This window comes from Tachypleus tridentatus, chromosome 1 (assembly GCF_004210375.1).
Source record: "Tachypleus tridentatus isolate NWPU-2018 chromosome 1, ASM421037v1, whole genome shotgun sequence".
Taxonomy (NCBI): domain Eukaryota; kingdom Metazoa; phylum Arthropoda; class Merostomata; order Xiphosura; family Limulidae; genus Tachypleus; species Tachypleus tridentatus.
In genome coordinates this window covers 170,803,598-170,818,056 of record NC_134825.1, presented here as the reverse complement: position 1 = coordinate 170,818,056, position 14,459 = coordinate 170,803,598, and the positions used below count along the sequence as shown (strand labels likewise).

The following is a 14,459-nucleotide window of genomic DNA, read 5'->3' as shown; positions in this document are numbered from 1 at the left end:
TCTTTATCAACACAGGGAACACCAGCAACAATTAGTGGCATTAATTACAGTATTTGATGTTATATTTGATCACAGTTTTTCTTACGTAATTTCAACGTGTATAATTTACAATCATAGACTGTTAAGCAATTGTGCATATAATTTAGAAAAAATGTAATTTTATAGGTTTAAACTCTTTCCCCATAGATGTTTCAAGTAAATAGTTTCCTTTTTGACTCTTGTCTTTTCTTTTGTTAAAATATGAAAAGCATCAATGAAAATGTAATTTTATAGGTTTAAACTCTTTCCCCATAGATGTTTCAAGTAAATAGTTTCCTTTTTGACTCTTGTCTTTTCTTTTGTTAAAATATGAAAAGCATCGATGAAAATCTCTCTTTACCATTTTGTGATAAATCTTAAAATGTTATCTGTAGCTGACTCAGGGTTCAGAAACGTTTCCCAGAAATGTGTAATAACAATAAGTAGATTGAAGAGTAAAATTGTTTTTGCTCTAAATATTTATTATCAGTTGATAAGAAGAGCAAGATCAGTGATCAAAATCAAATAACAGAAAACAAGTAAAATTCATATGAAAAATGTAGTAAAATTGAGTTTCTTGGTACTGATTTCTGGCCATTAGAAACAAATTGATGGACAGTTATAGGAGAAAACACTATTGTGTGAGGAAAATGTACATAAGTAAGATTATCATAAAAAGTTGTGTTTTGTTTGTCTTACTGCTCCAACTACAAGAGAAGTTTGTACAATTTCATGATTCTCTTTGAATATTTTGAATTTTTACATGTGGTATTTACATCTTTGAAAAAGGATGAACCTGCTTATGGAAAACAACTAAAATAACAGTATAATGTTCTCGTTTCTTACCACAGTTCTTGGATTTGAACTAGTTTTTTAACATGAAAATGTTTTTATTTGGTTCTTCATGACATCAAACTATTCAAGTAATACTAATTGAGGATGGGTTTGAAATGTGGAGGTCAAGAACTTGAAAAAAAGGCTTAAACAATATGAGAAATGAAGTTGGAATATTTTTAGAATTTGTTCCTGTATGTGTTGTTTTTTTTGTATTGTTACACATTCTATAATTATTTTGGGATCTTATTATAGCTCATTATTAATGACCACTTGGTTATTGCATTTCTTTATATATTTATCTTTCTATTCCAATTTCATGTTAATCAACAAATTAATATTTATTCTTCAAAGGTAACAATAGTAATACATTTTTTTTAAAGGCAGTAATAGTAATATTTTTTTTCTAATCTTTGTTATTTAAAGGCAGTAGTTTTATTTATTTTAAATATTTATAATCATAAAACCAATCAATAAACAACAAACAAATAATACAATTGAGACAAATATAATGATAAAATGGTCATTCAGAGTGACCTTTCTGACCACAACTGTCCTAAAGTGTAAAATAAAATGCATCCCATGCATTATCAGGCACGTAACAAGAATGAAACAAAGCCATATCTGTGAAACTTCTTGTACATCAGTATTATAAGTTCACCTTTTCTCTTACTAGCTGACAGTACCTGTTCAAAAACAGTATAAAACAGTGTTTAGTAATGTTCTCCTTCTTGTATTATTAAACTCTTAATGACTTCATTGGATACCAGTTGCATTCTGCTTTCTTGTTGGGTAGTAATTATCTCTTAACTGATCAAGCACTGATTTCTAAGTTTAAAACCAAAAGTGTGTGAAAAAGTGGAAATAGTACTTATATATAATATTATATTATATTATATATATATATATATTCACCCTCTTCTAAGATAAAATCCTAAAACTGTAGCCAGTGTGTACCATTGGACAGTTTAGAGTTACCATTACAAAAAATAGAGTATTGAAGTTGGCTACCTCTGTGTGATGGATGTCAACACACACGTGCATGTGTATGTTAAGTTTGACAGTCTGTATCATTTGTACCTCATTATGCTGAGAGGTTTCTTTACCCCTAACTTCTGTGTTTTACCCTCCATTTGAAGGGCTTTATGAAAATGTTTTTCTGTTGAAGATATTTTCTTTAGCTTATTTCTTCAGTAATGAATACCTTTTGTTTGTTTACAAATACTACCATAAAGAACCATATATTCAAAGAGTATCATAATCTACAAGAATTTCTACTCAAGCATGGGTAAAGATACTAAAAACAATGTTTTATATTAATCATATTTGCATATCAAAATTCTTTTTCTTTTATTTTAAAAACCACTATCTTCAAAGATGTAAAAATCCTTTTTCTTTTATTTTAAAAACCACTATCTTCAAAGATGTAAAAATCCTTCATTTTATATTTGTTTGACCTCTTCAATTCTATGTATTTCAATGAAATACTGATTCAGTATTAACTCTGATGACACATTTTGGTCAGAAATCTCTACCAGTGAAACTACTGGGTAGTTATCATTGCTAAACAAAGAAAATGATATTACTTGAAACTGGTTGAAGCCAAATGGTCAACAGACTGATAAATAATTGACTTCCCTGAACTTTGTACTTCAAGATTCATGGTTTTAAGCTACTGCTATAAAACCTTTTGAATGAGTGGTGCCCTGTATGAGGGTTTTAAATCACAGTTTAGAGTTGTACACAAAACACATGCACTTTCAAGTTAAATTTTATCAGTTGATGATTGTCAGTGTTCATAAATAACTATCAGATTTTATTTTTTGTCCATATTTGTTTTATTGTTTCATGGATGACATTGTTGAAAATATTAAAAGTTAAAAGAGGAACCAAATCCTCAGTGAGGTTAAGTTCCTGCACTTTTTGAAATTAGTATGTAAAAAGGTGTCACAGTTATGGTGATATAAAGCTTGGTGCATAGAATTGCCAATTTGATGACAAAGCTAATACAGAATCATATATTAAGTTTTTCATCTGATCTTTAGGTACAAATTCAAGCCTTGTCCAATGTTACTGAAAAACTGTCAAGTTCGTCTCGTGAAGACCAAACTGCTAAACTTACAAAGGAACAACATATTTTTCATGATGTAAGGTTATTCTAATAAAGTCTTGAGTATATTTTTTGTAGTTCAGACAGTACATGTTAATGTAACATGTTGTGAAGGGCAATTAAAGATGTCTATTATTCAGATTAATTTTTGTTAGGAACATGCAGTTATTTTATTATTGTCATAAAAGAAGGGAAACTGCATTCCCCTCCTATCACAGTTAATACTTGGAAGTGGAAAGAGTTGTAATGACATAGTACAACTAAAACATTGTTTTCAAATAGAAAAAAATTTTTTTAAGAATCTTGTAGAAAAACCAAGTTTAATAATAAGGAAATTTTGTTTTTATGTATTAAAAAAGTTCAGAAGTTGTTTCAGAATTAATATCTTAAGACAGTTTTTGTGTATGTGTGTGTTTAGTTATAAGTGGTAAACTTGTAGACCAATAGTCGCTGAACTTGGTGGTTGCCATAGGGATTCTCTGGGGGGTGTAATTAGAAAGTTGGAATTTAGATTTCACACTCCCAGGCCATCTATAGTGGATTATTTTGAGTTAACTGTGGATTCAACAGTTACATCAACTAGCTACAAGTAAATTATAAGTTTCAGTTCTGGTGGAAAGAAAGTCTTGAAATAACCACGAGAAATAAACTACACTTGGTGATTGGCCATCAGTAACTGCTGAAGAGAGCCTATAATGAGTTTCCTCCATTTTTTTGCATCTAATAATATGTAGGATTTGAAGTACAAGTTTGACATGCTGTTTAGAGAAACATTTACATAAATAAATTCTAAAATACCTTGGTTTCATTAAATACACGTTTACTGAATTGCATTTTGTTTTAGTGTTTTAGTAAAGAAACTGAAAATGGTATGCATTGAATTTTGTAGGAACATTACCATAAACCCCAAGAAATGCCCTAGAACTTGTGTTCATGTTTTGATCAGTGCTATGTTAAAAGTAAAAAAGGTGTTTCTATTTTGTTTAACTTACAATAGAAAATTCTTTGTTAAAAACAGATCTGGTATAAAATATTTTTACCTTTCACAGAAATGGTTTAGAAGAGCTTTCTGTTATCATTGTTTGAAAATTGAATTAAAAAGTATATTGAATTAAATGGTGTAAGTACTGTTATTCATTTCTTTTTTTTTAATATTCTATTGGTTAAAATTATTTGGCAATAGTAGTCCAGTTAATTCTTATTTTTTAAATCTTCTTCAGGAGTTATTAAGGGTTTCAGAAGCTATTGACAACATCAACATCACAACTTTGCCTATCATGTTAAAGATCAAAGAAATATTACCTCTTCTGGAGAGAGTTAACGGCAGTGCAACTAGGAATATAGAGAATCTGAACAGTTTCTATGTAAATATTTTAAACTGATCTTAAGAAAGAGCATTTTCTTTAAAGCTTTTAAATTTTTATGTAAATCCTATTTTGATTCCAAGCATGGGAATGTGAAGACCTTTCTTGTTGTAAGGCTTAACTATGAATGAATGATGCATATCTTTAAAGTAAGTTAAGTTTCATTTCAGTAGAACTCATTTATAATATTAATCTATTGCAAAAACTTCTTGGAGTAGTTCTGTAGACATGTCACTATTTTGTTATAAGACTTTTCTAGACGTGTGGCACAATTTTGTTATAAGCCATAGTTTTTTTAGATATGTCACTCTCATTTTGTAAAATGTATTATTATTTTGTTATAAGATGTAGTTTTCTAGATGTCTTATTATTTTGTTAAAACGTAATTTTCTAGAAGTGTGCCAATTTTGTTAAAAGATCTGGTTTTATAGATGTGTCACTGTTTTGTTATAAGATGTAGTTTTCTAGTCTTATATCACTACTTTGTTATAAGATGTAGTTTTCTAGTCTTATATCACTGTTTTGTTATAAGATAGTTTTCTAGTCATACATCACTGTTTTGTTATAAGATGTAGTTTTCTAGTCTTATATCACTGTTTTGTTATAAGATAGTTTTCTAGTCATACATCACTGTTTTGTTATAAGATGTAGTTTTCTAGTCATACATCACTACTTTGTTATAAGATGTAGTTTTCTAGTCTTATATCACTGTTTTGTTATAAGATAGTTTTCTAGTCATACATCACTGTTTTGTTATAAGATAGTTTTCTAGTCATACATCACTGTTTTGTTATAAGATGTAGTTTTCTAGTCATACATCACTGTTTTGTTATAAGATGTAGTTTTCTAGTCATGCATCACTGTTTTGTTATAAGATGTAGTTTTCTAGTCTTATATCACTGTTTTGTTATAAGATATAGTTTTCTAGTCATACATCACTGTTTTGTTATAAGATGTAGTTTTCTAGTCATACATCACTGTTTTGTTATAAGATGTAGTTTTCTAGTCATACATCACTGTTTTGTTATAAGATAGTTTTCTAGTCATACATCACTGTTTTGTTATAAGATGTAGTTTTCTAGTCATACATCACTGTTTTGTTATAAGATGTAGTTTTCTAGTCATACATCACTGTTTTGTTATAAGATGTAGTTTTCTAGTCATACATCACTGTTTTGTTATAAGATGTAGTTTTCTAGTCATACATCACTGTTTTGTTATAAGATGTAGTTTTCTAGTCATACATCACTGTTTTGTTATAAGATGTAGTTTTCTAGTCATACATCACTGTTTTGTTATAAGATGTAGTTTTCTAGTCATACATCACTGTTTTGTTATAAGATGTAGTTTTCTAGTCATACATCACTGTTTTGTTATAAGATGTAGTTTTCTAGTCATACATCACTGTTTTGTTATAAGATGTAGTTTTCTAGTCATACATCACTGTTTTGTTATAAGATGTAGTTTTCTAGTCATACATCACTGTTTTGTTATAAGATGTAGTTTTCTAGTCATACATCACTGTTTTGTTATAAGATAGTTTTCTAGTCATACATCACTGTTTTGTTATAAGATGTAGTTTTCTAGTCTTATATCACTGTTTTGTTATAAGATATAGTTTTCTAGTCATACATCACTGTTTTGTTATAAGACAGTTTTCTAGTCATACATCAGTTTTGTTATAAGATGTAGTTTTCTAGTCATACATCACTGTTTTGTTATAAGATGTAGTTTTCTAGTCATACATCACTGTTTTGTTATAAGATGTAGTTTTCTAGTCATGCATCACTGTTTTGTTATAAGATGTAGTTTTCTAGTCTTATATCACTGTTTTGTTATAAGATGTAGTTTTCTAGTCATACATCACTGTTTTGTTATAAGATGTAGTTTTCTAGTCATACATCACTGTTTTGTTATAAGATGTAGTTTTCTAGTCTTATATCATTGTTTTGTTATAAGATGTAGTTTTCTAGTCATACATCACTGTTTTGTTATAAGATGTAGTTTTCTAGTCATACATCACTGTTTTGTTATAAGATGTAGTTTTCTAGTCATACATCACTGTTTTGTTATAAGATGTAGTTTTTTAGTCTTATATCATTGTTTTGTTATAAGATGTAGATTTCTAGTTTTATATCTCTTATATTGCTGAAAGGGTAAGCACATTTGGTGTAATGGAGATTCAAACCCACGCCCTCAGATTATGAGTTGAATGCCTTAACCACCTGGCCATGCTGGGCCATTTTTGCTTGAAGATGAGTGATAATACCTGATTATTTAAGTTTGTATAATTCAAATTTTTCACCAGTTTCTTAGAATTATTTTTTCGTATGAGTATATACTTAACTTGGAATTTGAAATAATTTTTGGATGTAAAACATGCAGAGAAAACTCATAATGAAACAGTGGCATATGAGGAGAAAACTACATCTTATTACAAAATAGTGATATAAGACTAGAAAACTACATATCAGAAGAGTTATAATGTGATGGTCAATCCCACTATTTATTGGTAAAAGTGTAGTCCAAGAGTTGGCAGTGGGTGGTGAGTACTAGTTGCCTTCCCTCTAGTCTTACACTGCAAAATTAGGGAAGGCTAGTGCAGTAGCCCTTGTGTAGCTTTGTGCAAAATTAAAAACAAATCAATTGAGCAAAAATATTCATTAGCACAGTTTACACTAAAAAAAAGTTAGTTATTTGTGTATTGGTTTATTAAGTAGCAACATAAAGGGTAATTGTGTTGCACTTTAATGTTATTGGTAAATCTAGGTTTATGTATTTTATAATTTTAATCTTGAGTGTAGTTAATGGTATATTTTGATTATTTTAATAGAAGAATCAGAAAATATTCTGTATGAACAGTTTTACTGAACGTATTTTTATTTTGATCTGTAGGGGAGTCGCCTGAGTTTTGTTAACATGAGGAAAACATCATTAATTATCGGTTTTCCATGTGCATTAACCCTTGAAAACTGTATACAGCTATCTTTATGATAATAATTGTTTCACTTGAAAGAATCTTTCAATGTGCTTTATAACCATAATAAAGTTAATGGTGATATTTAAAGAAAACAATTGTATCTAGCTTAAGCCTAATTTTAAATAAACTCCCTTTGTAGGCCTAATTCTACTGAAAAACTAAAATTACATAAATGAGAATGTATTACAGATGAGGTTTAATTTTTTTTCTAAACATTTATGAAAACAAGTTATGAAAACATTCCTCCACTGATTTCTGAAGTATACCAATAATATGACAAAGAAAAATAATTTGGTTAAATTATTAAGACCATAAAAAAACAACAAAACACATTACCATTAAAAGTGGAAACCTGGCATGTATAGATGGTGTATAATTCTTTTGGCTGGGTAGGCTATTCTGTCATATGTGGGCAATTACTGGAATAAATCAGAGTATGGATCGTAAATAAACTTCAGAATGACACGCACATCTTCTGTTACTCACTCAGACTCTCTCCATGTATACTCTACGATATCTTTGAGTTGGTGAGAATGATTCACTGTGAGGGATAATTTATTTGGGAAGGCTAAGCTTTCTCCCACCTTTTTAAAACAAGACTCTGAAATGCTAGTCACAAAAGAATTTTTAATTTCTCTGGTTTCTCTGTTGTAATTTCACTTATGAGTTAGAGTTAAATGTGCTACTTGTACTTCATTGTATAGTTACAGCAGTCAGAGTTTGAATGAAATGGAATACATTTTCTAACTTGGCTTATTTTATGTAGTTCAAATTATGTTTGTGTGTGTGTGTTTTCTAACCACTGTTACTTTGTGTAACAAAATATTAATAAAGCTAGTCTTGACACTTTGATCAGTTTAACTCGTATTTTTTAAGTTACTCTCAGGTTATTGATTTTATGTAGGTTAACCTGGCTATCAGAGATATGCTCAATAACACACTATCTGTCGGAAATATGAGCAACACCAATATCACGTTGACAGAAATCCTGAAACAAACACAAGATGTCATTCACACCTATTTAGAACTGATACAGCAGGTAAAAATTTGTTCTTTCTGTAACTTTTTGTTGTTTGTTGCTGTAATGATATCTACTTATTAACATGTTTCTATGCAAAATTACTTTAACATGTTAAGGTAAAATCTCTATTTATATATTGTATTTTGTGATAAGTTTTAGAGGCTGTTTATAATATTTTAATTTGTGTTTCAAGTGGACTTTTGTAGAGATGTTTTATTTAACCCATTTTTTATTTTTCTGTAATTGGTGAATATATTCAGCAATTTGTAACTTTCATTTTTGCATTTGATCCACTTTAACATAGTAATATAGTCCACTTTAAGTGTGGCATGACCATTAAGATAGTAATATAGTCCACTTTAAGTGTGGCATGACCATTAAGATAGTAATATAGTCCACTTTAAGTGTGGCATGACCATTAAGATAGTAATATAGTCCACTTTAAGTGTGGCATGACCATTAAGATAGTAAGATAGTCCACTTTAAGTGTGGCATGACCATTAAGATAGTAATATAGTCCACTTTAAGTGTGGCATGACCATTAAGATAGTAATATAGTCCACTTTAACTATGGCATGACCAGTAAGATAGTAATATAGTCCACTTTAAGTATGGCATGACCAGTAAGATAGTAATATAGTCCACTTTAAGTATGGCATGACCATTAAGATAGTAATATAGTGATATGATCTTCATTGAAGCTAATAAGTTAATATCAGTGATTCTAGTTTGTTCCTTTTCAGGTTAGATGGTTAAAATAATATTAGATAACAAAAAAAAATCTAAAATTAATACTGAAGAATGGTATGCTCATTAAAAAAGACTATTCTTAAAAAGATGTTGAAGTGATAGATTTCAGGTTATAGTTGTTTTATTAAATGATGTATATTTACTTTACACAGTTGAAAGACCCAGTGGACAATCATCTGTTGAACCGGTACAGCAATGCTACTAATGTTGTAGGTCAGCTACTTAGCACAACAATAAGCAGCTTATTAAAGGATCATGAAAGAGAATTAAAGGTATTAAGGTTAATTTTTTTAAAATAGCAAAAACAAACTATTGTATATATATTAGGGTGCGTCAAAAAACAAAAAGTTGTGACACTCAGTCGCTCGCTTATAAGTTGATTCCATTCAATCAAAAAAATATGCTAGCATAAAAATCAATCCAATACATTAATATTTAGGGGTTGAGCAATGTGCACAAAATAACAACGTGCTTCCGGAACCAAACGAAAAGTTGGCATTAGTGAAAGGCTAGCTTCGGCTTTAGACAGAACCCAGATCAGTGACCGAAAAGCCGCAAATTTTGCTTCCTTTTGCAGCTCATATTGGACATAATATCAAGGATCTTGCCATTAGCCCAAGTTCCATAAGGAGGAAACGAATTACTAACCGTACTCTTCTAGCAGCTGAATTGAAGGAAAGTTTTTCTCCAAACGTTCCTTTGACATTACATTGGGATGGTAAGCTGATGCCTGACTTGGTTGGCAGAGAGAAGATCGAACGTTTGGCAATTTTAGTTTCAGGTGAAGGTGTAGAGAAGATTCTTTCAGTGCCCAAGATTGATAGTGGGGATGCAAATTCAGTAGTTTCTGAGATCGGATCAGTTTTAGTAGAATGGAATGTAAAAGACAGAATTAAATCGCTTTGCTTTGACACCACAGCGACCAATACAGGATCCAAATCTGGCGTCTGTCTGAGGATTGAAATGTTACTTGAGCGTGAGCTCTTGCACCTTGCCTGTAGACATCACATTTTGGAGATTCTTCTGAGCGCTGTATTCTCTACTCTCGTGATAGAGACATCAAAAAGTCCAGATATTACTTTGTGTTTAAACTTTAGAGATTGTTGGCCTAAATTAATAAAACTAAGTACATAACAGCAGTAGAAGCAATGCCACTCCGAATACAGCCTTGGAAGGATGATATTATTCAATTTTGTCAGAATCTCCTTCAATCTCATCAACCACGGGACGATTATAAAGAGCTCTTGGAATTAGCTGTCATTTTACTTGGACCTCTTCCACACGGACGTTCTTCAGTTTCTTTCCGTACTTCTGGTGATGTACATCGTGCACAATGGATGGCTCGAGCAATATATTCTCTAAAAATTTGGATGTTCCAAGAGGAGTTTGGTAGACTCCAACCACAGCCTGCTTCATCTCGTGTTTTATTTGATGCACATTTCTGCAGCAAACTTGGCGATTTGTGTGTCTTTATAACTAAACATTACTTGCTCTCATGGTTTACAGCTAAGGATGCTTCCGTGGCAGCTCGAAGGGACCTTACACTACTCAAGGAACTTGCAATGCATGAAAATTATATGATTAAGGAAGTTGGTACAAAGGCAATGAATCGGCATTTATGGTATTTATCTGAGGTTGCATTTGGGCTTGCGCTCTTTGATGACGGTGTAACAAATAGCGACAAACTCAAGATGGTCTCAAATATGAATACCGTGAAAGGATCTCCTAGGCCAACTCCACGTTTAACAGTTGATGCTGCAAGCAATGCTGTTTCCAGAAAACTTCAGATTTTTTACCTCGGCAATGAAGAAAATTTTCTACCATCTAGATATTAGTAGCGCATTTTATCATTACCACCAAAGAGTGGAGCACCTCCGAAGAGTACAAACAAGGAAAAGACAGAGTAAAGAAACTTTTTGTGACAAATGACGCAGCTGAAAGAGGAGTAGCTTTAATTCAACAGTTTACATCAAAGGGCCGCACCAAGAACGAAGATCAATTTCAGCATATGATTCAGGTGGCAGAAGAACATCGGCGAACATAATGCGAAGGGGGCAGGCAAGATAACACTTCAATGAAATAAATTTTTCTTTCAAGTTTTTATGTTTTTGCTAATTGTATAATCAATAAATATTAAATAATTTCTTTAAATAATTTAATTACCATTAACAATGTAATGTAGGGTAAATTTAAGGAAAATAGTGAACTTTGCGAGGGATGCACAACCCCTAAATACTTCGCAATTGAAATGAAACTTTGTCTATGTTCTTTTCTCATGCAGTGGCACAACTTAGCAACTGAGCAAAAAAATTGGGACATTTTAATTTTTATCCTTTATCCGCTGACGCACCCTAATATATATATATATTATATTTATAAAATAAGTTTAGGCTTAACTGCTGTGTAACTCTGACATTATTCACTTGTTTTTGTACTGTTTGCCCCAGGTCAGATAGATGTAAGTCTGTAGGCATACAGTGCTACAAATTCAGAGTTCAAATCACAAAAGATAACCCAATGTGGCTTAGCTTTAAAACAAACACTTTATTCTGTTCTCTATTGGTGAGGTCCTCAGACTTTAGTAGTCTTATATTTGTGGCTAACACAATGTAAAGAAAACTGACAACACATTAAGTCGACTCGTTTATTTTTCACATAAAATAAAAAGGGCACCCAGCAGTATTAGTGGAATTAATTGCATACTTGATGTTTTCTTAAAGAATAAAATGTCATTTGACTTGTTTGTTGTTAGAGACGTAACCAAAGAATATGTGGTCCTGAAAGCAATTTGATGTTTGAATAGTTTTGGAAAAATACATTTATAAAATGAGACAGTGTTCATATCATCTGTATAAATGTAGGATTAATATATTAACTAATACATTTTGCAAAATAGGATTTCTTTTCTGTACTGAATATTAATTTTATTAAATAGCACTTTATTTATTCCCTAACCCAACTTAGTGTCTTATTCATCAAGGAACTTGTTCTTTGGATTTACAACATTCTGGAAATACAATAAAACTACCTTATTATCATAGTGTAGTTAATTAAGTCAGATAACATTTTCTCTTATTTAAACTAATAACAAAGACTTTAATTTTGTGATTATTTTTTTTAGTAACCTGCACCAATCTCTGGGAGCAAGATTAGTTCAAAGAGTTATTTATTATGATGTGCTTCATTATGAATTCTCATTCAAACTTAGAAGAGTAACTATAATTTTTACAGAAGATTGTCGTAATGTTTTAATTGTATTTGTTGTTGATTTAAGTTTGATTATGGTTTAATTTAATACTATTGAAATATTTTAATGACCTTAAACAGAACTAAAAAAAAAAAAATTATAAGTGTTGTACTCTCTCAAGAATGCTCAGTATTATTTTTTCTTGATGTAACATTCACCAGCACTGAAATCTTTTTTTTTATTCTTCTTCTTGAGCAGTAATAGCTGCTTCATCCATTTATTAGACAATAACTAAAGAGGGTCTGGAGGCAATCAGCTGAGCAGTTTTACTGTGATTATGGTGGAAATGTTATACTGTTGACTGCTCGCTTCGTCCAGTTGTCAGATGATGACTAAAGAGGGTCTGGAGGCAGTCAGCTGAACAGTTTTACTGTGATTATGGTGGAAATGTTATACTGTTGACTGCTCGCTTCGTCCAGTTGTCAGATGATAACTAAAGAGGGTCTGGAGGCAATCAGCTGAACAGTTTTACTGTGATTATGGTGGAAATGTTATACTGTTGACTTCTTGCTTCGTCCAGTTGTCAGATGATGACTAAAGAGGGTCTGGAGGCAGTCAGCTGAACAGTTTCAATGTGATTAGGATGGAAATGTTTTAATGTTGACTGCTTACTTTGTCCAATTGCCAGCTGATAAGTAAAGAGGGTTTGGAGACAGTTAGATGAACAGTTTGATCATCGTATGTTGTATTGAATGTGAAATGTTGTGATAAAAATGTTATTGTGTTGGCTACATCCTGCACATTGGGTATAAGACCCATGTGTGAAGCATTTGCACATTTAAACACGTATGCATATCTCAGGGTCTTAACTTGTCATACCCTGGGACCCTGTGGTGGCTTGATCAGCAGAAATATGTTGTCCTAATGAGGTAGTTCTCCCTTCCCCAAAGCATGCATGGTGCATGCCTTGTTTCAAAGGAAATATCTCTCTTATGGAAGGGCACATTCAGACTCCAGGTTCGATCTTATAGAAGATCTCTTAGCCCACAAGAAGTTTAGAGCATCATGAAATAAAATAATAGAAAAGGTTAGAACCGGTGTTTTAGAATAGTAGGACAAGGGTAATGTTACACACTACATTAACAATGTAGTCACTAGGACTTTCATCTTTATAAAATTTGTAATAATATTTAATTCAAGAAATATTATCTGGAACATTTATAATAATCTTTATGAAAATTGGTGTTGAAGACAAAACAATTAAAAGTAAGTATATTAAATAGTTTCTGCCATACAATAAGACCTTCTGAGTTTATTTTATTGTATGTTTAATTGATCTACAGTCAGTTTGTTCTAAAAAAATGTAGATAAATTAGAAATGTTTAGTTAATGTACTTTCTTGGTACTCTTACTTAATTTCATAAAGTTTACTTTCTATACATTTTGATATTATTTATTTTTTTGGAATATAACTTATAAAGCTATAGTTCCTTGGCATTGTGACAGGGAACTTTTGTAATGTACATTGTATTTGAATGGAACGTATTGCTGGAAATTGTACTGTTAGTAGTTTAGTCATTGTAGTATATATATAACGTGTTTGTTTTGTTTTTTGTGTAGACACTGCAGAACAACGTCAGCTATTTGTTGACTCAGTATACCCAGTTAAAATCTGCTCAGGTAGCTACGGAGCACAAGATAAATTCAGTTGTAGCCAACTTGCAGCTTGTAGAAACCTTGACACGTAAGTTTGTATATATGGCATTATACTCTTTGTTTTGTGGTCATTTGGGAAATGTTTTCCTGTAATTGTATTCTGTAGGGCTGATATGCTTGAACTATGAAAATTTACTTACTGTTAATTAAATATATTCTTTAAAATCTAGTTTACCAAACAAGAACATATATGTATGTATTTTTAACTACACAGTAGTGCACTTTACTGAAACTAGTCTATGAATTTCTACACTGTTACATGCTTGTGTTACTACCTGTGATAAAATGGCACTGATGAGCACTTGATACAGCCATGAATATTAGATTTAACTCAAGTCTCGAAACTTGTAAAGGTTTGACCCTGTTATGAAAAAAAAAAATCATGCAAACCCTTCTGCAGAGATTTAAGTTGGTAACCTAAACAATTCTGAAAACATAGTTTACAGTCCATACAGTGAATTTCTGTGATAAAAATTGTT

The 14,459-nt window shown here is 31.1% G+C and overlaps 1 protein-coding gene across 13 annotated transcripts in view; it reads left to right on the top strand.

The window, feature by feature from the left end:
* LOC143230198 (uncharacterized) overlaps nucleotides 1-14,459 on the top strand; it is a 96,301-nt gene that overhangs the window by 67,292 nt on the left and 14,550 nt on the right. For 10 of the 13 annotated variants that reach the window (XM_076463354.1, XM_076463407.1, XM_076463363.1 and 7 more), the window contains 5 exons: nucleotides 2,898-2,999; nucleotides 4,183-4,326; nucleotides 8,211-8,345; nucleotides 9,230-9,349; nucleotides 13,885-14,008. In XM_076463354.1, the coding sequence (XP_076319469.1) occupies nucleotides 2,898-2,999; nucleotides 4,183-4,326; nucleotides 8,211-8,345; nucleotides 9,230-9,349; nucleotides 13,885-14,008 (625 nt within the window). The remainder of the gene's footprint in view (nucleotides 1-2,897; nucleotides 3,000-4,182; nucleotides 4,327-8,210; nucleotides 8,346-9,229; nucleotides 9,350-13,884; nucleotides 14,009-14,459) is intronic. The other 3 variants (XM_076463416.1, XM_076463436.1, XM_076463391.1) reach the window with 1 other exon arrangement.